The 25,845-nt window shown below is 40.1% G+C and overlaps 1 protein-coding gene across 6 annotated transcripts in view; it reads right to left on the reverse strand.

Annotated features, from left to right (window-relative positions):
- Positions 1-25,845, reverse strand: part of LOC124795360 (peroxisomal acyl-coenzyme A oxidase 3-like) — a 251,233-nt gene that overhangs the window by 36,958 nt on the left and 188,430 nt on the right. For 5 of the 6 annotated variants that reach the window (XM_047259361.1, XM_047259357.1, XM_047259359.1 and 2 more), the window contains one exon: positions 12,952-13,087. In XM_047259361.1, coding sequence (XP_047115317.1) covers positions 12,952-13,087 — 136 coding nt within the window. Of the gene's footprint in view, positions 1-7,171; positions 7,253-12,951; positions 13,088-25,845 lie in introns of all 6 variants that reach the window. The other variant, XM_047259362.1, reaches the window with a different exon arrangement.

Raw genomic sequence — 25,845 nt, forward strand, 5'->3', positions numbered from 1 at the left:
GAAGTGCATAATGTTTACAGTTTGACCCTGTATTGTACAATAGTAACAATACACCCATTCTTCTGATAGGTGCACAAATGGTAATAGGTTAAGGGCTATCTAAAACACTTCACCCCTCAACTCTGTGATCAACACACCCCGAGATATGACCCACTAAAAAATCGCATTTTGCATGTAGCTTTTGGAATATATTGGTACCATGCATGCAGCTTTACTGTATGGTTACATGATGATGACGTCCTCTTGGGTAAAATATTCCAGAGGTAAAATAGTCCCCCCATTCGGATCTCCGGGCGGGGACTACTCAAGAGGACGTCATTATCAGGAGAAAGAAAACTGGCATTCTACGGATCGGAGCATGGAATGTCAGATCCCTTAATCGGGCAGGTAGGTTAGAAAATTTAAAAAGGGAAATGGATAGATTAAAGTTAGATATAGTGGGAATTACTGAAGTTCAGTGGCAGGAGGAACAAGACTTTTGGTCAGGTGAATACAGGGTTATAAATACAAAATCAAATAGGGGTAATGCAGGAGTAGGTTCAATAATGAATAAAAAAATAGGAGTGCGGGTAAGCTACTACAGACAGCATAGTGAACATATTATGGTGGCCAAGATAGACACGAAGCCCATGCCTACTACAGTAGTACAAGTTTATATGCCAACCAGCTCTGCAGATGACGAAGAAATTGAAGAAATGTATGATGAGATAAAAGAAATTATTCAGGTAGTGAAGGGAGACGAAAATTTAATAGTCATGGGTGACTGGAATTTGACAGTAGGAAAAGGGAGAGAAGGAAACATAGTAGGTGAATATGGATTGGGACTAAGAAATGAAAGAGGAAGCCTTCTGTTAGAATTTTGCACAGAGCATAACTTAATCATAGCTAACACTTGATTGTATACATGGAAGAATCCTGGAGATACTGAAAGGTATCAGACAGATTATATAATGGTAAGACAGAGATTTAGGAACCAGGTTTTAAATTGTAGGACATTTTTAGGGGCAGATGTGGACTCTGACCACAATCTATTGGTTATGAACTGTAGATTAAAACTGAAGAAACTGCAAAAAGGTGGGAATTTAAGGAGATCGGACCTGGATAAACTGACTGAACCAGAAGTTGTACAGAGTTTCAGGGAGAGCATAAGGGAACAATTGACAGGAATGGGGGAAAGAAATACAGTAGAAGACAAATGGGTAGCTCTGAGGGATGAAGTAGTGAAGGCAGCAGAGGATCAAGTAGGTAAAAAGACGAGGGCTAGTAGAAATCCTTGGGTAACAGAAGAAATATTGAATTTAATTGATGAAAGGAGAAAATATAAAAATGCAGTAAGTAAAGCACACAAAAAGGAATACAAACGTCTCAAAAATGAGATCGACAGGAAGTGCAAAATGGCTAAGCAGGCATGGCTAGAGGACAAATGTTAGGGGTAAGATAGATACAGCCTACAGGAAAATTAAAGAGACCTTTGGAGAAAAGAGAGCCACTTGTATGAATATCAAGAGCTCAGATGGAAACCCAGTTCTAAGCAAAGAGGGGAAAGCAGAAAGGTGGAAGGAGTATATAGAGGGTCTATTCAAGGGCGATGTACTTGAGGACAATATTTTGGAAATGGAAGAGGATGTAGATGAAGATGAAATGGGAGATACGATACTGCGTGAAGAGTTTGACAGAGCACTAAAAGACCTGAGTCGAAACAAGGCCCCGGGAGTAGACAACATTCCATTAGAACTACTGACAGCCTTGGGAGAGCCAGTCCTGACAAAACTCTTCCATCTGGTCAGCAAGATGTACGAGACAGGCAAAATACCCTCAGACTTCAAGATGAATATAATTATTCCAATCCCAAAGAAAGCAGGTGTTGACAGATGTGAAAATTACCAAACTATCAGTTTAATAAGTCACAGCTGCAAAATACTAACACGAATTATTTACAGACGAATGGAAAAACTGGTAGAAGCCGACGTCGGGGAAGATCAGTTTGGATTCTGTAGAAATGTTGGAACACGTGAGGCAATACTGACCTTATGACTTGTCTTAGAAGAAAGATTAAGGAAAGGCAAACCTACGTTTATAGCATTTGTAGACTTAGAGAAAGCTTTTGACAATGTTGACTGGAATACTCTGTTTCAAATTCTAAAGGCGGCAGGTGTAAAATACAGGGAGCAAAAGGATATTTACAATTTGTACAGAAACCAGATGTCAGTTATAAGAGTCGAGGGGCATGAAAAGGAAGCAGTGGTTGGGAAGGGAGTGAGACAGGGTTGTAGCCTCTCCCCGATGTTTTTCAATCTGTATATTGACCAAGCAGTAAAGGAAACAAAAGAAAAATTTGGAGTAGGTATTAAAATCCATGGACAAGAAATAAAAACTTTGAGTTTCGCCGATGACATTGTAATTCTGTCAGAGACAGCAAAGGGCTTGGAAGAGCAGTTGAATGGAATGGACAGTGTCTTGAAAGGAGGATATAAGATGAACATCAACAAAAGCAAAACAAGGATAATGGAATGTAGTCAAATTAAGTCGGGTGATGCTGAGGGAATTAGATTAGGCAATGAGACACTTAAAGTAGTAAAGGAGTTTTGCTATTTGGGGAGCAAAATAACTGATGATGGTCGAAGTAGAGAGGATATAAAATGTAGACTGGCAATGGCAAGGAAAGCGTTTCTGAAGAAGAGAAATTTGTTAACATCGAGTATAGATTTAAGTGTCAGGAAGTGGTTTCTGAAAGTATTTGTATGGAGTGTAGCCATGTATGGAAGTGAAACATGGACAATAAATAGTTTGGACAAGAAGAGAATAGAAGCTTTCGAAATGTGGTGCTACAGAAGAATGTTGAAGATTAGGTGGGTAGATCATGTAACTAATGAGGAGGTATTGAATAGGATTGGCGAGAAGAGAAGTTTGTGGCACAACTTGACTAGAAGAAGGGATCGGTTGGTAGGACATGTACTCAGGCATCAAGGGATCTCAAATTTAGCATTGGAGGGCAGCGTGGAGGGTAAAAATCACAGAGGGAGAGCAAGAGATGAATACACTAAGCAGATTCAGAAGGATGTAGGTTGCAGTAGGTACTGGGAGATGAAGGAGCTTGCACAGGATAGATTAGCATGGAGAGCTGCATCAAACCAGTCTCAGGACTGAAGTCCACAACAACAACATGCATGGATCGATACACCACTGAGGAAGAAAAGGCTAGCCAGTTTATTAGAACAATCATAAACATGGTACAAGGACAGACAACTCACTGTGTTGAGTAGCTGTTGGATGCATAAATAACTGACTGTATGATGAAGATACTGTTTCCCTCTCAGTATAGGCTCTGCAATGTATAAGTGGGCACAGTTGGTCGGAGAGAGGCAAAAAACATTTTTCTGGGGTAACAATAATGATTTCCCTAGATAATTTCCCAAAATACCTCTGTACCTGGCCAACTTCTTGACAAGCTTCCTAAATCCTTCCTGGAAGAAGGCTTGTGGTGTTGTGCACTTTCTCTTTTCGCAATGTCATCACCTAATGGAAGCAGGAATTCACACATGTGCTCTTTCTCTAGATCAAACAGGTAAAACTCACTTGTAGTCAGGTCTGGATTGTGTGAAGGAAGCTCCAGCAGTGCCAACTTGAGATTCTGAATGTACTAGGTTCTTTTCTCATCTGTATGAAAGTGGGAATTTTCCTGAAAGAAAATCATATTTTTTAAAATCTCTTTACTCTACACCTCTATTTTGAGTTTCAGATCTCACAGTTGCTGAAACTATTATGATTTGAGCTTTAGGCCTTTAATGAATTGGCAGTTGACTGCTCATACTCCAGCATGCTATCCACTTTCTTGAAGATGGTCAGATTTCAAACTTTTTTTTGCTGAAGATGAAGATGGGTGGCTGTTTTCACTCCATGCTGTGCAACTTGCTCTCTGGTTACGTACTCACACCTCAGCAACTGTTGCTATGTAGCTGAGCAATTCTTCACAATCTCTATGTTAGTGTAGGAATTCATTTGTTGTTGTTGTGGTCTTCAGTCCTGAGACTGGTTTGATGCAGCCCTCCATGCTACTCTATCCTGTGCAAGTTTCTTCATCTCCCAGTACGTACTGCAGCCTACATCCTTCTGAATCTGCTTAGTGTATTCATCTCTTGGTCTCCCTCTACGATTTTTACCCTCCATGCTGCTCTCCAGTACTAAATTGGTGATCCCTTGATGCCTCAGAACATGTCCTACCAACTGATCCCTTCTTCTGGTCAAGTTGTGCCACAAACTCCTCTTCTCCTCAATTCTATTCAATACCTCCTCATTAATTACGTGATCTACCCACCTAATCTTCAGCATTCTTCTGTAGCACCACATTTCAAAAGCTTCTGTTCTCTTCTTGTCTAAACTATTTATCATCCATGTTTCACTTCCGTACATGGCTACACTCCATACAAATACTTTCAGAAACCACTTCCTGACACTTAAATCTATACTCGATGCCAACAAATTTCTCTTCTGCAGAAACACTTTCCTTGCCATTGCCAGTCTACATTTTATATCCTCTCTACTTTGACCATCATCAGTTATTTTGCTTCTCAAATAGCAAAACTCTTTTACTACTTTAAGTGTCTCATTTCCTAATCTAATTCCCTCAGCATCACCTGACTTAATTCGATTACATTCCATTATCCTTGTTTTGCTTTTGTTGATGTTCATCTTATACCCTCCTTTCAAGACACTGTCCATTCCATTCAACTGCTCTTCCAAGTCCTTTGCTGTCTCTGACAGAATTACAATGCCATAGGCAAACCTCAAAGTTTTTATTTCTTGTCCATGGATTTTAATACCTACTCCAAACTTTTCTTTTGTTTCTTTTGCTGCTTGCTCAATATACAGATTCAATAGCATCAGGGAGAGGCTACAACCCTGTCTCACTCCCTTCCCAACCACTGCTTCCCTTTCATGTCCCTCGACTCTTATAACTGCCATCTGGTTTCTGTACAAATTGTAAATAGCCTTTCGCTCCCTGTAGTTTACCCCTGCCACCTTCAGAATTTGAAAGAGAGTATTCCAGTCAACATTGTCAAAAGCTTTCTCTAAGTCTACAAATGCTAGAAACGTAGGTTTGCCTTTCCTTAATCTTTCTTCTAAGACAAGTCGTAGGGTCAGTATTGCCTCACATGTTCCGACATTTCTACAGAATACAAACTGATCCTCCCCGAGGTCAGCTTCTACCAGTTTTTCCATTCATCTGTAAAGAATTCGTGTTAGTATTTTGCAGCTGTGACTTATTAAACTGATAGTTTGGTAATTTTCACATCTGTCAACACCTACTTTCTTTGGGATTGGAATAATTATATTCTTCTTGAAGTCTGAGGGAATTTTGCCTGTCTCATACATCTTGCTCACCAGATGGTAGAGTTTTGTCAGGACTGGCTCTCCCAAGCCCGTCAGTAGTTCTAATGGAATGTTGTCTACTTCCGGGGCCTTGTTTCGACTTGGGTCTTTCTGTGCTCTGTCAAACTCTTCACGCAGTATGATATCTCCCACTTCATCTTCATCTACCTCCTCTTTAATTTCCATAATATTGTCCTCAAGAACATCGCCACTGTATAGACTCTCTATATACTCCTTCCACGTTTCTCCTTTCCCTTCTTTGCTTAGAACTGGGTTTCCATCTGAGCTCTTGATATTAATGAGAGTGGTTCTATTTTCTCCAATCGTCTCTTTAATTTTCCTGTAGGCAGTATCTATCTTACCCCTCGTGAGATAAGCCTTTACATCCTTACATTTGTCCTCTAGCCATTCCTGCTTAGCCATTTTGCACTTCCTGTCAATCTCATTTTTGAGACGTTTGTATTCCTTTTTGCATGCTTTACTTACTGCATTTTTGTATTTTCTCCTTTCTTTTATCTCATCATACATTTCATCAATTTCTTCATCATCTGCAGAGCTAGTTGGCATATAAACTTGTACTACTCTAGTAGGTGTGGGCTTCGTGTCTATCTTGGCCACAATGCATTCACTGTGCTGTTTGTAGTATCTTACTCACACTCCTATTTTTTAATTCATTATTAAACCTACTCCTGCATTACCCCTATTTGATTTAGTATTTATAACCCTGCATTCACCTGACCAAAAGTGTTGTTCCTCCTGCCACTGAACTTCACTAATTCCCACTATATCGAACTTTAACCTATCCATTTCCCTTTTTAAATTTTCTAACCTACCTGCCCGATTAAGGGATCTGACATTCCGCGCTCCGATCCGTAGAACACCAGTATTCTTTCTCCTGATAACAACGTCCTCTTGAGTAGTCCCCGCCCGGAGATCCGAATGGGGGACTATTTTACCTCCAGAATATTTCACCCAAGTCATTTAATCATACAGTAAAGCTGCATGCCCTCGGGAAAAATTACAGCTGTAGTTTCCCCTTGCTTTCAGCCATTTGCAGTACCAGCACAGCAAGGCCGTTTTGGTTAGTGTTACAAGGCCAGGTCAGTCAATCATCCAGACTGTTGCCCCTGGAACTACTGAAAAGGCTGGTGCCCCTCTTCAGGAACCACACGTCTGGCCTCTCAACAGATACCTCTCCGTTGTGGTTGCACCTACGGTACGGCTATCTGTATTGTTGAGGCACGCAAGCCTCCCCACCAATGGCAAGGTCCTTGGTTCATGGGGGGGGGGATTTTCATGCTTGACTGCAAATTCTGAACTGTGGCTGATGTGCATCTCATGTCAGTGTTGCCATGACAGTGATCATGAATCATCCTCTCAGCTGTTTCAGTGCCCCTGTCCACTTTCGAAACAGGTGGTCCACCTAAATGCTTTTATTGCAGACAGATATTTGTAAATTTTATCCACCCATAAACTTTTCATTGGCTAAGAGAGCTACAATCATACTGTAGTTCATTCTGTGAATAGTATCCACAGCTTTAGCCCCTCCAGAGTACACAAAACGAAACACACTCCCCCTCCCTCCCTTATTCTCCGCCCCCCCCTCCTCCCCACCACAAAAATATCTCTTTCGTGGCACATATGGACAACAGAGCACTCATGAAAAAATGCTCTACAATAACTACAAGTACAATTATTCACTGAATCAACAAATCTAATACACAAGAATGAGGTTAAGCTATGTCATTGTTGAATCAGTGCTGTCATCCTATGGAGCAGAAAAAAAATTTTCTTTACTTACTGACTTGTTTTCATTTTCCCATTTTTTGCATCCGTCTGGTGTTCAGAATATGTCTGTAACCAAGGAAACCTATATCCATATCTGTAAAAATAAAGAAGAATCTGTGAATCTGTACTGTGTTTAAAGCCCGTGCCAGTCACACAAACATAACCGTGCATTCATTAGTAGAGAAAACATTACATTTACCTTCCTGAAGACCAACTTGGTTTCAGGCAAGGAAGAATGAGGGAGTGGGGTACTGCTGGTGTCCACTTCGATAGCCGACACCCATTACATACCAAGAAGTCCCTTCCGCACAGCCTAGAACACCGGTGGTCATCGCATCTGCTGTGACAAGTAGCCATTGTCGAAATATAGCGAGAGTCTCACTGAAGCCTTCACTGACTGTAATTATACTCCCAGCCTTGTACAAAAACAAATCTCCCGAGCCTTATCTTTCAGGTCTCCCACCACCTCCCAAACTCCCACCATCTGGCCACAGAGGAGCATTCCCCTCATAACTCAGTACCACCCAGGACTGGAGCAACTGAATTACAATTTCCGCCAGGGTTTTGATTACCAGCCATCATGCCACAGTGGTATTCCGCCGTCCACTGAACCTACATGATATACTTGTCCATCCTTATGCAACCCCTGCTACTGATCACTTACTTCATGGCTCATACCCCTATAACAGACCTAGATGCAAGACCTGTTCCATACATCCTCCCACCACCACCCGGTCCAATCCAGACACTAACATCACCTATCCCATCAAAGGCAGGGCTACCTGTGAAACCAGTCACATGGTCTACAAGCTAAGATGCAACCACTGTGCTGCATTCTATGTAGGCATGACAACCAACAAGCTCTCTGTCCGCATGTTCGGCCACCGACAAACTGTGGCCAAAATACGGGTGTACCACCCTGCAGCTGAACACGCTGCCAAACACGATACCCCTCATCTCAATGACTGCTTCACAGCCTGTGCCATATGGATCCTTCCCACCAACACCAGGTTCTCTGAATTGTGCAGGTGGGAAGTTTGCCTACAATATCTCCTATGTTCCCATAACATTCATTAGTCACTGTCCTCACCCATCCAGCCCCTTCCCTATTCCCATTCCAACACTACACAGCCGTCATCCCACCACAACACCCAGTCTTTTTATTTCTGTCCTTTTCGGCTATTTCCTCCCTCCGCTCCCCACCTCTCCCCTGCCTACTGTCAAACCTGCAGCACTTCACTGTCTGCCATCCCCACCATACTATCCCTCCCCCTCCCCACCTCAACCTCCTCCTTATCCACACCCAGTCACCACTCCCATCATGCACTGATGCTGCTGCCCGTAGTGTGGTTTCAGTTGCCTGAGACAGTCGAGTTTGTGAGTTGCATTTGCATGAGTGCATGTGTGTGTGCGCATGTGTGTGTATTGTTGTAAAGGCCAATGGCTGAAAGCTTTAATTGTAAAAGTCTTTTTGTTGTGCCTGTCTGCTACTCAGCGTCTCTGCTCTGTGGTGAGTAGCAACTTTCCTTCTCAAAATATTGCAACATTCCATCCTGGATTTTCCATTGTTTAATACATTAAATGTCTGTGTGAATTTCCAGTCGAATGTTATCCTGACTAAATTTTGATTAACTGTTACATGTTACTACAGATTTCATTAGGCTTCACTGATGCTATGTGCAGGGCATCTCTGAAGAAGAGGAATATGAGAGAAGGTGAAGAAAAAAGAAAAAGTGAAGACAGAGAATATAGGAAGCAGAAAAATTAGACTGATGGGATAAAAGTAGGAAAGGGGATTCGAAGTGGGATTGTGGTGATAAATATTCAACATGAGAATGAATTTTTTCCTTACAAATTTTTCAGGTAGACAATCACAGGGGAACATAAATATATGTCTGGAATGGCAAAATACACTGAAGAGCATTATTTTTCACCTGAAAAATGACATTAACTAGACAAACATGTTGAGAATTTTTTGGAAAGACAAAAAATATCTTATTTACAAGTAAATGCAATAACCTAGCAAACAGGAGAGTTATTGAGTTGCCAAAAGGCATGTAAACAAGAGTGAAAACTGCACAGACCTCTATGGCTACAATGTGCTGATGGCTAAATACACTATGCCAGAACTGCAGTTCAAACGGAATTTAGGATTGTCAGATGGAGTAGTTTAGGGTGAAAAGTTGGGGGGCTGACAGTTAGGAGGTTGGCAGCAGGTCCACAGAATAGGATTGTAGGAGGGGAAGGTAGCAGTCTCACAAGATATGAGAGCAACACAGGGACTGGCACCAGTGTGCTCACAATGCTACGGGGGAGGGCATTAGAAGAGGAGACAGAACAGAGGAGACTGCGCAGAAGAGAGAGTGGGTCAGTGGTCAAATGGGCCCTACCCCACCAGAAATTTTGGGACATAATTTTCTTCTGTGTTTTTTTTCCGTATTATATCAAACAGTTTGAGTATGACATGTCATTGATGTAGTTCAAGTGACACACACCAGAGTTCATCAGGCCCAGTTTCGACTGCTCCATTGCAGAGACATGATGTTACTCTGGGCTGTCAGTAGCCAGGTCATTTGACCAGCATCAGGTGGCCCATACTCCATCCACATCTTCTGCTTATAAAACTGCAGTCACAGTGATATGACCAAGCAGTTTCCCTTTCTTCACTTCGCCTAGCATAGTGTAGGGCCAGCTCGGGTGGGCACCTACTCAGACCAGCTCGTGCATACCCACTTTTCCCCATGCCCCCAGTGAACCCTACTGCCTCTCTTCTCTGCTTGCCCTCCTGCCCGTCTGTACAGTGTTTGGGGACAGGTGACTAGGGCCCGTGGCCGGAGCCATACTGAGGTGATCCTGCACTCCTTGTAGAACAAAAACTTCCTTTCTGCAATTTTTTCTGTGCGGATATAAGATATTTTGTCATTTTTAAACTAGGTTTAACAAAAATAAAGCACCATTGAAGAATATTACTTAAATAAGTTACATAGATGAAAAATATTGTACCCAACAAATTAAATGCATCAGTCTAGTAAACAATCTACAAATTGTATAGACTTGCTAAAAGAATTGAAAGTAAAACAATATCTATGTCTTATTTCCAGAATGAGATTTTCACTCTGCAGCGGAGTGTGCGCTGATATGAAACTTCCTGGCAGATTAAAACTGTGTGCCCAACCGAGACTCGAACTCAGGACCTTTGCCTTTCGCGGGCAAGTGCTCTACCAACTGAGCTACCGAAGCACGACTCACGCCCGGTACTCACAGCTTTACTTCTGCCAGTAGCTCAGTTGGTAGAGCACTTGCCCGTGAAAGGCAAAGGTCCTGAGTTCGAGTCTCGGTCGGGCACACAGTTTTAATCTGCCAGGAAGTTTCTATGTCTTATTGTTTGTGGCAGCTAGTGTACATTGATTTTATCATGATGTGTAATAAAGAACAGATTTTATTTGCTCCTATTCAATTACGAACAGTGTCTGAATCATTAATTGGAAATAAAGGATAAAGGTCTGTATTTGTGTGTTGACATCACACTCCTTTCCAAAAATTGTGCTCTTATTATAATTTTACTTTCAGTGTCCTTGTATCGATCACAGCAAACTAATTGATAATGTCACTGAAGCCAAATTTAGTAGCTGTGTCACATTCCAGTGACAAGATAGCTGAATTTGGATACTGAACTCTCACTGAATGCTTTCCTGGCAGGAAATTAAAGTGAGATGAAAGGATGTGTTAAATGTTTTCCCATTTCAATTATTATTCTATGAAATATTTTGAAGCAGTCTAGCTTAAACAGTTTCACTCCAGTCCTCAGTTGGCTGAAACCTGCAAAAATAGGAAGCCTTCCGTTAAATAGCATATCATTTGGTACAACATCCAGTGGCCAGCCTTCGAGATCCTACAATACTGTAGCGTAGTAGCAACAAAAACTCCAATCTTGAAATCAGCTAGCTGTGTAGGCAGCAGCTGTATGAATTACATGCACTCTTGACACTTAACTGAAGTGACATATGTTCAATCATGTCCCCCCACCCCTACTGCCGTTCATCGACAGGAAATGTTGCAAACAGCAAACAGACCCATTCTTGGCATTGTTCCATATTCTGAAACAGTCTCATTGAAACTCAAGTCTTTTAAAATTAATAAAGTAGATTATTTGCTAAAAACGCCCTTTAATTTATTAAATATAGAAGAGAAGCTAGAAATCAAGCGGTTAGCTACACAAAAACCAACTACAATATTATACAAACAGAACAAAAAGTAGTTGAGTTCACTAGTTCACTTCTGTACATACTTTATTATTATCTACAGTACTACTTGGATTAGATCTATTTTTATATGTGTATAATTACCATATTTACCACTTTTCTAGTGATTTTTAAGCAGTAAGACATAAATGAAGGTTATATAACAATCAGTTCAGAGCAGTTCCATTATTAAGTTCATTGACTTTCTTCTGGACCCCATGAACGAAAATGAGCACTGGCTGCCACTCAAATTGGAACAAGATGAATGAGGTTAGGATTAGGGTCACGGGGTAGAAGTGTAGCGGCTCATATCTAATCTCTGTACATCCATTATCCAACAGGTCATGGGAAGATGTCCATTATTATATGTTTCTGTTGTAGAAATTGGCACTTGTATTTATAGGACTTATTTTATTTTTGGCTGATTTTGGTGTAACATTACACCATTTCCCGGCCCATTTACGATATCAGGTGATTGTGTGGATATTCCATAGTATATCTTGTAGAAGGTACGAAAATTTGAAATCCCCTGTGATTAACTACTTTCCCTCTTATTGTGTGATTGGTGCTGGTAGCCTACATAAACTACACTGGCCATGGAAATTATCTCTCAAAGTTTACTCCTGTCTTTGTGCTTAAGATAAATTGGTGTCAGGAGAGGAAGGGGAGGGGGCAGTTATATCTTATACACCATCTAAGATACATCTTCAATCATTAGAACATGTGCAGCTAAAATTAATAGGTGTGCTATTATGCATTTTACTGTATACTGTGTTTTTTATGATGTAACAATCATCTGTGACCACTGTATTGGCATGCACAAGTGCACAAGAAAAAATGGTTCAAATGGATCTAAGCACATCTGAGGTCATCAGTCCCCTAGACTTAGAACTACTTAAACCTAACTAACCTAAGGACATCACACACATCTGTGCCCGAGGCAGGATTCAAACCTGCGACCGTAGCAGCAGCGCAGCTCCGGACTGAAACACCTAGAACTGCTTGGCCACAGTGGCTGGCTTGTGCATGAGATGCTTCTTGATTTTAAATGTTTTATTTATGACAAATGTTTATATTATGTGCTACATTTTATCTACAACACAACTTGGTATGAGGACCAACACATTTTATAACACAAATGTTTGAAAACCTGAAGTTGACAGCAAAGTCTGTCAAAACTGGTTGTTTGTACATAAAATGATGGAAATTCCAGGATGGATTGTCATTATTTGTAAATACAGAAACATTTATGCCATCTTGGCTTTAGAAAGTTTTTACCAAATAAAATGAACCTTTCCTTCTAATTTCTGAGCACGAGAAAATTCAAACAAAACAGCTTGCCAGTAGAATGCATATCTAAAAGAAATATAGATGCTAAGACTATGGAAAGTACTGTTCTGATAAGTGTTAAGTCTATCCAAATGTGAAGCAATAAAGAATCTGATAATATGAAATAATTTTATATCAGTTACACCTCAAAAGGCAAAATGCAATTGATATTTCACAGAATCTGGATTCAAAAAGCTTCCAAAAACGTTGTGAAGGTCCATACCTTTATAAAGTGATGCTAAATGTCTCTCTAGGCTCCAAGATCCAAACAAGGAACAGAGTTTCATCAATACCTCCTTAACTGGTGCGTCTATGTCTTTTGAAGAAGCGTATTTCCAAAAGTTTGAAAGCATAAAATGCTGGAAAATAAAGATGATGTATGCAGCATTAAACATTACAAAACAATGTGAATATCATTTTAGTAACACACCACACTGATAAATACCATTACCTGTAAAGTTGAAAAAGTAAAAATGAAGGCTAGCTAGGTTATTTTCCATGTAATTGTTAGACCAGTACTTTTACTCCATATTTGTCTCCTGTTTCTTTCTTATCACCTGGGCCCACATTGCATTTTGACAAAAATTTTAACAATTTTTACGAAAAAATATTGAATTTCAATTGGTAGATACAGTAGAACAAGAACGATGATGAAACAAAAGAAAATATTTAAGGCTATTAAGAAAGCACGTGCACCTGGAAAATCGGCATAATGATGAAGAGAATTCAACTGATGAGTGAAAAGATGTTCATAGGAGGGAGAAGAAAGGCTAAACGAAAAGAATTGTTAGCATGAAGTACTGGTAGTATAAATTAACAAATATGTTTTCCAAAGAGCAGTGATAAGAAATGTAGAAAGAATAATGTAGAACTTGTTATAGGACAAAAGCCCAAACAGCTTATGGAAGACAGAGGTATGATTTAAGAAGGCAAAAAGAGGTTTTAAAATGACCCAGGGATGAAAGAAATCAAACATAAGTAAGCGTTTTGCCCCCCCCCCCCCCCCCCTGTTAAAACCTCATTTTTGAGGTCATAACTACAGGGTGTCTAGAAAGTAACTAGGTATTTGAAATGACTGTAGAAGTTTTGATACCAATAGAACCACACTGGAAATATTGTGTCCATAAAGGTCAGTGAATAAGGTTTGGATTTCTGCAGTCACCTTCGATGAATACATCAGCAGACTCTGAGGTTATATTGCCACCAACACAGCTGTAAACACCTGGTTACCTGGTTAGACTTGCACTCCACACTCGACATTTGATCCATCTCCCTTGCTCCATGCCTTTCCTGTTTCTTCCTCTGGATGCATGCTTGTTTTTACATTTTCTGCCGTACAGACAGTGCCAAGAGAGAGGATCTTCACACAGAAAAATCGCCTGACTGTTCTACAGTAAGCACAGATTGCTGCATGTTATGAAGTGTGGAATTCTATTGTTCTGGTGCAGGTATGGTGGTGTACTGTGAATGCTACAATTTGTCCAGAGACAGTAATGTAGAGTTAATGACCACAGGCTCAATAAAAGATTCAAGAAAAAGTGGTTGTCCATCCGCATCTCAATGTGATGACAAACAGGTGACTGTGCAGGAAATGTTTGTATGCAGCCCTTAAAAATTGACGCACTACGGAGCACTTGAAAGTGGACTCACAAGGTACAAGATATGTCAGATCTTGCATAAAGAACTGAATTATTGATCGTGGAAATCTCATCAAGTGCAACAGCTGGTGCAAGAAGACTGAGGATTGTACTCTCAGTATCACGTATGGGGAGGTTGAATTGGCACAAAGACTGGCCTAAATTGTTTCTTAACTTCCTGTTGTGTGATGAGGGCATATTCCATATGGGAGGTTTTATAAATTCACATAGTTGCCATAACTGGGATGACAGGATACCGCTGATATGGTGGAGAGGCCACAGTCTCATCAAGAAGTGACTGTGTGGTGTGGAATGATTGCCATAAATGTTGTCGAGATATTTATCCTACGCAGAATGCTACCTGCAAATGCTTGAAAATTGTGTTTGGCCCGCAGTATCTGCATTATTTTTGTGCAGTGTGATGCACCACCTCACTTTGCAAATATCATGTTTGCATGGATGGTTGAGAAGTTTCCAGGTCGTCAGCTGGGAAGATGCAGATCCCATGTAAGAAGTCCAGACCTGACACCACATGACTTCTTCTTATTGAGTAAAATGTGAGGCATATCAGATGAAATCTGACATACAGGTAGAGTGGATTCAGCACATTATCAGGAATATCCCACAGACTTCCTCCAGTGGGATGCAGATTCTGTACCAGGCCTTTTGAGACGATGGGTCAACATCACAGGCCTTGAATGGCATTATCTCAGGTCTCACATCTCATGTGCTATCTCGTGTGGAAAAATTACATGCAGTCACTGATGAGTACCTGAAGGTGGCATTTTTTGACCTATTTCAGTCACACATTTCCTACCGAATACTGTTATCAGCCTCAAGATACTGACATAGTAAAGACATACATCTACACAGCATTGCTTTGTGTCAAAACCAACTCGATTGAGTTCCATGCCAGAGAGAATATACGCCATTACAATACTAAAGGGAAATCGGACTTCAAACTCTAACAAAATAACATGCATTATGACTGGTTACTAAAGTACCCATTTTACAAGGTAACAGAACTATTCAAAATAGACATTATCAATATTAGTTTCAAGTAATCATCGTTTGGTGTTACAGTTCTTCTTGTTACATCCATGCGTGCTACGAAATGGGAAGAGGAATTCTGCCTTATGCAAGACACCTTTTTTCTGTTTTCTTTCACCCAGACATGTTTCAGAACATTTTGTGTTATCTTCAGTGGGTTATTTTTTTATTTTCTAATTTACATGATACTATTGATACTCACTGAAGATAGCACAAAATGTGCTGAAACATGTCTGAGTGAAACAAAATAGAAAAAAGGTTTTATGCATAAGGCGGAATTCCTCTTCCCATTAGTTTCAAGAACAATAAATAATGGTGTTGAATCCATAGTAAGATCAAAAGACAAGGTGCAGCATAATCCAGAAATGGAAACAAACCACTTAAGACTGACAATGAAAACACTATGTTGCCAGGACTTACACTGATGTGCCATAGCATTATGACCATTGGCCACAGAAGACTGCACGCACGCTTGTGGCACTGTGGGCATATGGCACAGCAAGGAAAATATATAAATGGAGCACAAACAAATGAGGAATCATTCTAGCTAAGATAAGGGCCACAAGGCAGAAATACACTGACATAAGCAGCTTTGACAAATAGTCAGAATGCTTCTGCGCATGCAGTAATTATTCTAATCCTATCCTCATGCTCCCAATGTGAGTGATATTTAGGGGATTGTAATATATCCCTAGAGTCATCATATAAAGCTGGTTCTTGATGCTTTGTTAATAGACTTTCTCAGAATAATTTACATCAGTCTTCCAGTTCAATTCCTTCAGTATCTCTGTAACATTCTCCCATGGATTAGAACCACATGTGTCCATTTGTGCTGCCCTCGTTCAGTTTACCATATTTGGTAGGGGTCCCACACATTTGAGTAACGTTCTAGAACCAGTCACATGAGTGATTTGTAAGCAATCTCCTTTGTAGACTGATTGCACTTCCCCAGCTTTCTACCAATAAACTGAAGTCTACCATCTGCTTTACCCATGGTAGAGCCTGTGTGATCATTCCACTTCATATCACTACATAGTGTTACACCCAGGTATTTGTATTAGCTGGCTGATTTACACAGTGACTCATTACTATTATAGTCATAGGATACTACATTTTTTCATTTTGTGAAGTGCAGTTTTACATTTACATTTCTGAACATTGAGAGCAAGTTACCAATCTTTGCACCACTTTGAAATCTTATCAAGATCTGACTGCATATTTTTGCTGCCTCTTTGATATAGTACTTCATTATAGATAAATGCATCATCTGCAAAAAGTCTGATGTTGCTATTAATATTGTCTGCAAGCCCATTAATATGCAACATGAACAGACAGGATGCCAACACATTTCCCAGGGGGCACACTCGAAGTTACTTCTACATTTGACAGTACTCCAGCCAAGATAACATGCTGCATCTTCCCTACCAAAACGTCCTCAATCCAGTCACAAATTTCTACATCTACATCTACATATATACTCTGCAAGCCACCAAGTGGTGTGTGGCGGAGGGCACAATTTGCGCCAAAGTTATATTTCCCTCTCTCTGTTCTACTCGCGGATTGCGTGAGGGAAAAACAACTGTCGGAATGCCTCAGTACGAGCTCTTATTTCCCTTATCTTTGAAAGGTGATCACTGCACGATTTGAAAGTTGGCAGTAATAATATATGCTCTACATCCTCGGTGAAGATCGGATTTCGGAATTTAGTGAGCAGCCCCTTCTGTTTAGTGCGCCACGTATCTGCAAGAGTGTCCCACTTCAAACTTTCTATGAGATTTGTAACACTCTCGCGATGGCTAACTGTACCAGTCACGAATCTTGCCGCTCTTCTTTGGACCTTCTCAATCTCTTGAATCAGACCCAACTGGTAAGGGTCTCACACAGACAAACGATACTCCAAGCCTGGACGAACTAACGTATTGTAAGCCATTTCCTTTGTTGAAGGACTGCATCGCTTCTGAATTCTACCAATAAACCGTGTTCTAGAGTTCAGCTTACCTGTTACTTGTGTAATCTGAACATTCCATTTCACTTGATACCCCATATGATCAAATTTTTGACAATAAGCATAGATGTGGTATTGAAGCAAATGCTTTTCGGAAATCAAGAAATGCAGCATCTACCTGATTACCTTGATCCAAAGCTTTCAGTATGTCATGTGAGAAAAGTGTGATTTGGCTTTTACATTATCAGTGTTTTCAAAATTCCTGTTAGTTGGCATTGACTATGTCATTATGTTCAATATACCTCATTATGTTTGAGTTCAGAATATTCACCAAGAGTCTACAACAAATTGATGTCAAGCATATTGGATGGTATTTTTGTGGATCACTTCTATTATCCTACTTGTAGACGTACGTGACCCATCTGTGCTTTTTTCCAAGAAATAGGCACGGTTTTTTTGTTTGAGTGATATACGATGGATTATAGTCAGCAATTTAGAATCTGATACATAATTTCAACAGGCCCTGAAGCATTGTTCAGTCTTAACAATTTCAGCTGTTTCTGAACACCACTGACACTAATAATGATTTCACTCATCTTTTCAGTGGTAAGAGCATTATATTTGGGGCATTTCTCATAAAGAATGCATCTAGAACTTCAAATCACCACACAAATCTTGTACATGTGCTCTCACACAAAGGGAAATTCTGAAGTCGGCTTTCATACATAAATAAACATGTATTGCACATATTTTTCAGTTAGCTGTTTGTATGGAGACTTCTACACTGGATTCAAAGAAGAATGCCACAGCTTGAGTTTATCTTTGCTGAAAATCCCTACAATGTATAGCATCAACAAAGCACATCCTCTGCCTATTGCAGCTAAGAATTTCGAACTTGGGGTCTCATAGCAGACAGCTCCTACATGTTCCTGTATTATCCCAGCAACATCACCAGTTAAGATTGCAGGGGGCACAGGGTCATCTAGATTGGACACGGATCAATGGAAATGTATTGCCTAGTCAAATGAATAAAATTTTTTGCTACTACACACTGATGTTCACATCTGGATGTGGCACCATATAGGAGGATGGCTGCTCGAAACATGCAGTATGCCACTGATTTTCTGGTCTGTGGGGGCAGTATTATACTATAGAGACATTCAGCTGGGGTTCTGTGGAAGCAGTGATAGTAACCAAAGTGAACATGACAATTGAGGGCTATGTGGACATTGCTGTGAATGCTTAATGTCTTCCCTGACAGTGGTGCCATCTTCCAACAGGATAACTGTCTGTGTCACGAGGCCAGAATTGTGCTACAGTCATTTGATGAGCACGATAGTGGAGTCACACTGACAGATCCCAAATTCACTCAGTCTGAAATCGATGAAACACACCTGTGATACATTATGGTGCCAGTTCTGCACCTAAAATCACTGGCCCGCAATTTGCAGGAATTTCATCATCAGTGCTCAGAACTCTGGTATCGCGTACTGCAAGACACCTATCACAGACATGTCAAATTCATGCGACATAGAGTCACTTCTGTATTGCTTTCCAGAGGTGGACCAACTTGCCATTAAGCAGTACCATAACATTTTGACTCATTGATGATTAATGATAAAATTCCACAAAAAACTGAAAACTGCCTCAGAAAATGTAATATCAGAATCACCTTTCAAACCACTAATTAATAGTGTGGCTAAACCATAATACTGGTCATAAATGCAATAAATTTTTGGATTTGGGTGTGTACAAAATTAATTAAGAATTGTGACAAGTAGCTGCTACATAGGACAAACAAATATGCATTTGGCACCAGATATAGGGAGCACACTTATCCACAGAACAGGATGGCTTTTGGTGAACATGTTGCACAAAAAGCACTCGGTTACAAATATTGTATAAAACATGGAAATTTTACACATTGCATCTTAATGTATTATGGGGATGTTCAACAATAAGAGGAAACAACCTGACATATTCTTAATCAACACAGGGAGTTTAATCCAAACTTTCTATTTTGACATCTGTGAAAGGTTGATTTTCAGATGAAGTTTGTGGTGCAGATGATCACGGTCTGCGGGACATGGAGAGGAAAAATGTCAGCTTCATCCAACTTGCCTGTCGGTGTGATTTGGCAGACACGGCCACAAACTTCCTCACAGCTCATCTGAGCTGCAAATACTGACTGTTATCTATCTCAATGAGACAATAGTTGTGTTTGCAGCTGACAAAATCCACTTTGCCATTTATCCAATCAAATTCATATAGGCACCTTATCAAGAAAGAAGAAAGCCTGAAAATAAAAGGTCATGCTATCACCACATCAAACACCTGCCTCTCCCTGTGACCCAGTTTGAATGCAAACCAAAAATGAGGAAAGGCAACCATTCAGCTGCAAAGGACTGAAAGAAGGCACACTAAGGCTGTGATTATAGTAGAGAGGCACTGAACGACCAGAGCAAGGGAGCACTGTTGAAATGAACCACTGCAGCTCAATTTGTGTGACTGTAGTGGCATTGCAAGCAGAGCAACACAGAGTAAGTGGCACAGAATGGCTCCGAAGGAATCAAACGTGCTCATTGCTTAGACAACGATCAGAGCATTCGGGTGGCTCTGTGTCCAGACAACACTGGCAGAATTTGGCTGTTGCTGTGGGTAGCAGAGTCAATACTGTTGCTGGCGCTTATGCTCGTTTTGCTGTACTGTTGAGAAAATACCATCAGCAGATACCATTATAGCAGCTGTTTTTACTCAGTGTGCTTTATGGGACCAGCAAGAAAAGAGTCATCACTACTGATTCATTTTGGACGAGTTACATGATGCAGTGGCAGCAAAATTACAGATTCTGAGTACAGAACACATTTCATTAATATCTTATTTCTTACACTGTCTTAAAATTAGAGGCAATGCCAAAACTGAAGTGGCGCAACTGACAAACTCATCATACTCATGTTTTATTATGTGAGAAAAAGTTTGCAAAACTGTTTCTCACTTGCACAGTTCCATTTGAAGCTCTGTTTAAGTTTCATCCTGTACGATAAGAGCCCTGCCTGGGATGCTTGATTTGTACAGAGTGTCGCTCGTCAACACTCGAGGATCTTTCTAGGTCGATGGCAGTGTTGTGCAAAGAACGTGTACATTTCATAGTATTGTCACCAATTTGTGGTGAAATTTTTATTGGCTTCCAAAATATGCTCCACATAGCACCCACTATTCCTAAAAGCACATTCGATTAATCGTTGTGGAAATATCCTTTCCCTAGCTATAAAACCAATAAACTGTAAGACTTGATAAAATGCCTCAACAATGGATATGCCTGATCTCCAGTGAATAAAAAAGGCAATACAAATGATGACTTTGGTGGTGGGCAGTGTGATGGTATGTTAAGCTCCCCTTCTTGCATCAAGTGAAATACACTAGAAGGATGAACTCTACTGCCATTGCTTTGCTTCCCAAATCCCCTGGCATCAATTAGACTGATTTTCCCATTAGCATCTCCAACTGGTTGTAGAACAAATGAATGAAAATGTTGATAAATATCAACCATTTTACCAGAATTTTCTGGGTATTTTAGACGAGAGTGTTTCATGTCAACATCACCAACTGAATCTTGAAAATTCTGCTTGTTATACAGATCATTTACAGTATTCATAAAATCGTTTTCAGAAGGCAATTTCATATCGTGTGGCTGGAAACAATCCTACGACACTTAGGTAGTTGACTCTACAGTTCTTACAGTGGTTGTAAATCCTATTTTGAATGTCAGAGCCATGTCTCAGAAACTTCCTCCAGCTTTTAGGAACCTGTAACAATTCTTGTTTCACCAGCTCCCAATGATCATTAAAAATTGCATTATTGCATTTAACAAGTCTGTAGTTATTCATATATTCTGCTAAGTAAGGAAGTACATAGTAATTGTATGGCAACATACTCTCCTCTTTGTGTGTAACTTGCCAAAATCTTATTTTGATATCTCAAACCAAGTATGAGATACAAGGGTGTTATGACTCTTTCATTCTCACTTTATCATTTGGGTGCTCAAACAGACCTCTATTTTTCATTGCAAACTATTCAACTTCCTTGCAGTTGCTGCTTAATTTTGAAACATCAGAATAAAAGATAATGGCTGTATTTCTTTTTGCTATTATTTGGAAATACTTGCCACTGTCATCAGGAAAAATTAAATTGTCTGAAATACATATATTTCTCTCTTTAAAAAAGAAAAAAAGAACTATTTTCACAGTAACTGTATGGCAACAAAGTCATACACAAACAAACCCACACCCTTTTTTGGAGCATGACAATGCAAAGACAGCATAAATTGTTGGTCCTTTAAAATACTCACAATTTCACATAAGACAAATACCAGTACATGCAATAAAGTAGAATGTAGCATGTAGCAGTTTATTCATTTACGATGGCAGAATTCCATAACTCACCGCTGCCAGCTGTTTGGTTCCGGCTGCTGAATATGTGTGTGGGCCAACTTTCATTGTTATAAATCTATTCTTTAGGAATCCAACACAAAATCTCCACCATCCAAGATCCCATCATTTCATCTTATTATGAGCCCTATTAATCTCCATTTTAGTTTTGCGACAGCCACTGTCATCGTATCCTCAAATCCTGCTCTCTCTCTATTATTATTTTGTTGTTGTTTTTCTTCCCCTTCTTGTTATGCCCAAGATGCATCTTTTGATTTCACATTAGGCAACCCTCAATCTTTGAGGAATATGAGCATTTAATCCCCATATTTCACTTCTATAAGTTATTACTAGTTGTAAACTTTCCATTTAATGCACATAGCAAAATTACTTCTGAATACAACTTCAATTTCAATGAACTAGAAGCTGTTTTTTATCCTCTTGTTTATCTCTTTAAATGTTAGAGTGGTAATTTTTTATAGTCATATTTTATTTACAAATTCATCAGTTGTTTCTAAAACTTAATCCTCAGTGCAGTATACTGACTGTAGAGTCACAATGTTCATAGCATGCAGACACATTCACAAGTCACTCATCAGTGTTGTTTTAAATTGTACTGCAGTTCAGTTTTTGTGCAAAATTTGACTGTGTGCATTTATTAAAGTGTGCTGTAATGAGTAGATACAATTTTTGTCTCACAACAATGCTGAGTTCTATTTCCTCAAAACATTTTCTGTCATTAGAACAGACATGCATTCTGTGGAAATGCAGTCTGTGAGGAGTTTATAGAGCACAGTGACTAATATTCTGTGACAATACTGATAACATGATATTACTCAAAAGCATCCAATCACTCTATGATGATCTGCCTGTATGCTTGCAAGAAGTAAAAATTCAATAATAATGGTGTGGGTTCCTGTAGTCATGTCCTAGTTCATGAACCACGGGCAACATATGAGTGGCCAAGTAAGTGGTCCCGACAGTCGGGATACCAGTTACTTTGGAATAAGGCTGGGCATCTCGGACATATTCTGAGTCGTGGTCACCTTTGTGCTCATACGGCAAAGACTATCAAATCCACCGGTTAGTCCCTCAGCCGTTAGGGGTAAAACCCAATGGGACTCGGGGCAAGTAAGGCTAGCAACCTGCTTCCCTGGTACTTTAAATATGATGCTGGCAACAATCAGAGCAAAATGCCTCGGACCTTTGGAGGTGATGGAGTCCCACCTCTAATTGACAAACCAGGGACTCCTAAGATACGACTTGGCAAACAAATGGTAATGAGATGGGGAGCTATTAATATCAATGGGGGCTACTCTGGGAAGAAGGTAGAGCTGGCAGAGGCTACAAGTAAGATGGGGCTGGACGTTTTAGCTGTTAGTGACATCTGGATAAGGGGTGAGAAAGAAGAGGAAGTGGGAGAATACAAGGTCTACCTGTCAGGAGTCAAAGCAGGAATAGCACAATGGGGTGTAGGGCTTTACATCAGGAAAGAAATGGAACCCAGCGTAGTTGCAATAAGGTATGTAAACGAACGACTGATGTGGATAGATTTGACAGTGTCTAGCAAGAAAATCAGGATTGTGTCAGTATATTCGCATTGTGAAGGGACAGATCAAGATAAGATGGATAGTTTTTATGAGGCACTCAGTGATGTAGTTGTTAGAGTAAAGGACAAGGACAGTGTTCTGCTCATGGGTGATTTTAACGCCAGGATTGGAAATTGAACAGAAGGGTATGAAAAGGTTATGGGTAAATTTGGAGAGTATATGGAGGCCAACAGGAACGGGAAACAACTCTTGGATTTCTGTGCCAGTATGGGCTTAGTAATCACAAACTCCCTTTTTAAACATAAGAACATTCACCGGTATACTTGGGAAGGCAGGGGAACCAGATCTGTCATTGACTATATAATAACAGATCAGGAATTCAGGAAGGCTGTGAGGGACACACGTGTATTCAGGGGATTCTTTGATGACACTGATCATTATTTAATCTGCAGTGAAATTGGGATTGTGAGGCCAAAAGTGCAAGAGGTCAGGTCCATATGTAGGAGGATAAGACTGGAGAAACTTCAGGATAAGGAAATCAGGCACAAGTACATAACAGCAATCTCAGAAAGGTACCAGTTAGTTGAATGTAGTCAATTACAGTCATTGGAAAAGGAATGGCCAAGGTACAGGGACACAGCACTAGAAGTGGCTAAAGAATGTCTTGGAACAGTAGTGTGTAAAAGTAGGATGAAGAAAACAGCTTGGTGGAATGATACAGTCAAGGCAGCCTGTAAAAGGAAAAAGAAGGCATATCAAAAATGGCTACATACCAGAACCCAGGTAGACAGAGAAAGTTATGTTGAAGAAAGAAACAAAGCCAAACAGATAATTGCAGCATCCAAGAAGAAATCGTGGGAAGACTTTGGAAACAGGTTGGAGACTATGGGTCAAGCTGCTGGAAAACCATTCTGGAGTGTAATTAGCAGTCTTCGAAAGGGAGGTAAGAAGGAAATGACAAGCATTTTGGACAGGTCAGGAAAACTGCTGGTGAATCCAGTGGATGCCTTGGGCAGATGGAGGGAATATTTTGAAGAGTTGCTCAATGTAGGTGAAAATACGATCAGTAATGTTTCAGATTTCGAGGTAGAATGGGATAGGAATGATGATGGAAATAGGAACACATTTGAGGAAGTGGAAAAAATGGTCAATAGATTGCAGTGCAATAAAGCGGCTGGGGTGGATGAAATTAAGTGGGAACTCATCAAATACAGTGGAATGTCAGGTCTTAAATGGCTACACAGGATAACTGAAATGGCCTGGGAGTCGGGACAGGTTCATCAGACTGGACAAAAGCAGTAATCACACCAATCTTTAAACATGGAAACAGAAAAGATTGTAACAACTACAGAGGTATCTCTTTAATCAGCGTTGTGGGTAAAATCTTCTCAGGTATTGTTGAAAGGAAAGTGCGAGTATTAGTTGAGGACCAATTGGATGAAAATCAGTGTGGGTTTAGGCCTCTTAGAGGTTGTCAGCACCAGATCTTTAGCTTACGGCAAATAATGGAGAAGTCTTATGAGTGGAACAGGGAATTGTATCTATGCTTTATAGATCTAGAAAAGGCATATGACCGGGTTCCTAGGAGGAAGTTATTGTCTGTTCTACAAGATTATAGAATAGGAGGCAAACTTTTGCAAGCAATTAAAGGTCTTTACATGGATAGTCAGGCAGCAGTTAGAGTTGACGGTAAATTGAGTTCATGGTTCAGAGTAGTTTCAGGGGTAAGACAAGGCTGCAACCTGTCTCCACTGTTGTTCATATTATTTATGGATCATATGTTGAAAACAATAGACTGGCTGGGTGAGATTAAGATATGTGAACACAAAATAAGCAGTCTTGCATATGCGGATGACTTAGTTGTGATGGTAGATTCGATTGAAAGTTTGTAAAGTAATATTTCAGAGCTAGATCAGAAATGTAAGGACTATGGTATGTGAACACAAAATAAGCAGTCTTGCATATGCGGATGACTTAGTTGTGATGGCAGATTCGATTGAAAGTTTGTAAAGTAATATTTCAGAGCTAGATCAGAAATGTAAGGACTATGGTATGAAGATTAGCATCTCCAAAACGAAAGTAATGTCAGTGGGAAAGAGAAATAAACAGATTGAGTGCCTAATAGGAGGAACAAAGTTAGAACAGGTGGACGGTTTCAAGTACTTAGGATGCATATTCTCACAGGATGGCAACATAGTGAAAGAACTGGAAGCGAGGTGTAGCAAAGCTAATGCAGTGAGCACTCAGCTACGATCTACTCTCTTCTGCAAGAAGGAAGTCAGTACCAAGACTAAGTTATCTGTGCACCGTTCGATCTTTCAACCAACTTTGTTGTATGGGAGCGAAAGCTGGGTGGATTCAGGTTACCTTATCAACAAGGTTGAGGTTACGGATATGAAAGTAGCTAGGATGATTGCAGGTACTAGTAGATGGGAACAATGGCAGGAGGGTGTCCACAATGAGGAAATCAAAGAAAAACTGGGAATGAACTCTGTAGATGTAGCAGTC

The sequence above is a fragment of the Schistocerca piceifrons genome, chromosome 4, assembly GCF_021461385.2.
Source record: "Schistocerca piceifrons isolate TAMUIC-IGC-003096 chromosome 4, iqSchPice1.1, whole genome shotgun sequence".
Lineage (NCBI taxonomy): Eukaryota > Metazoa > Arthropoda > Insecta > Orthoptera > Acrididae > Schistocerca > Schistocerca piceifrons.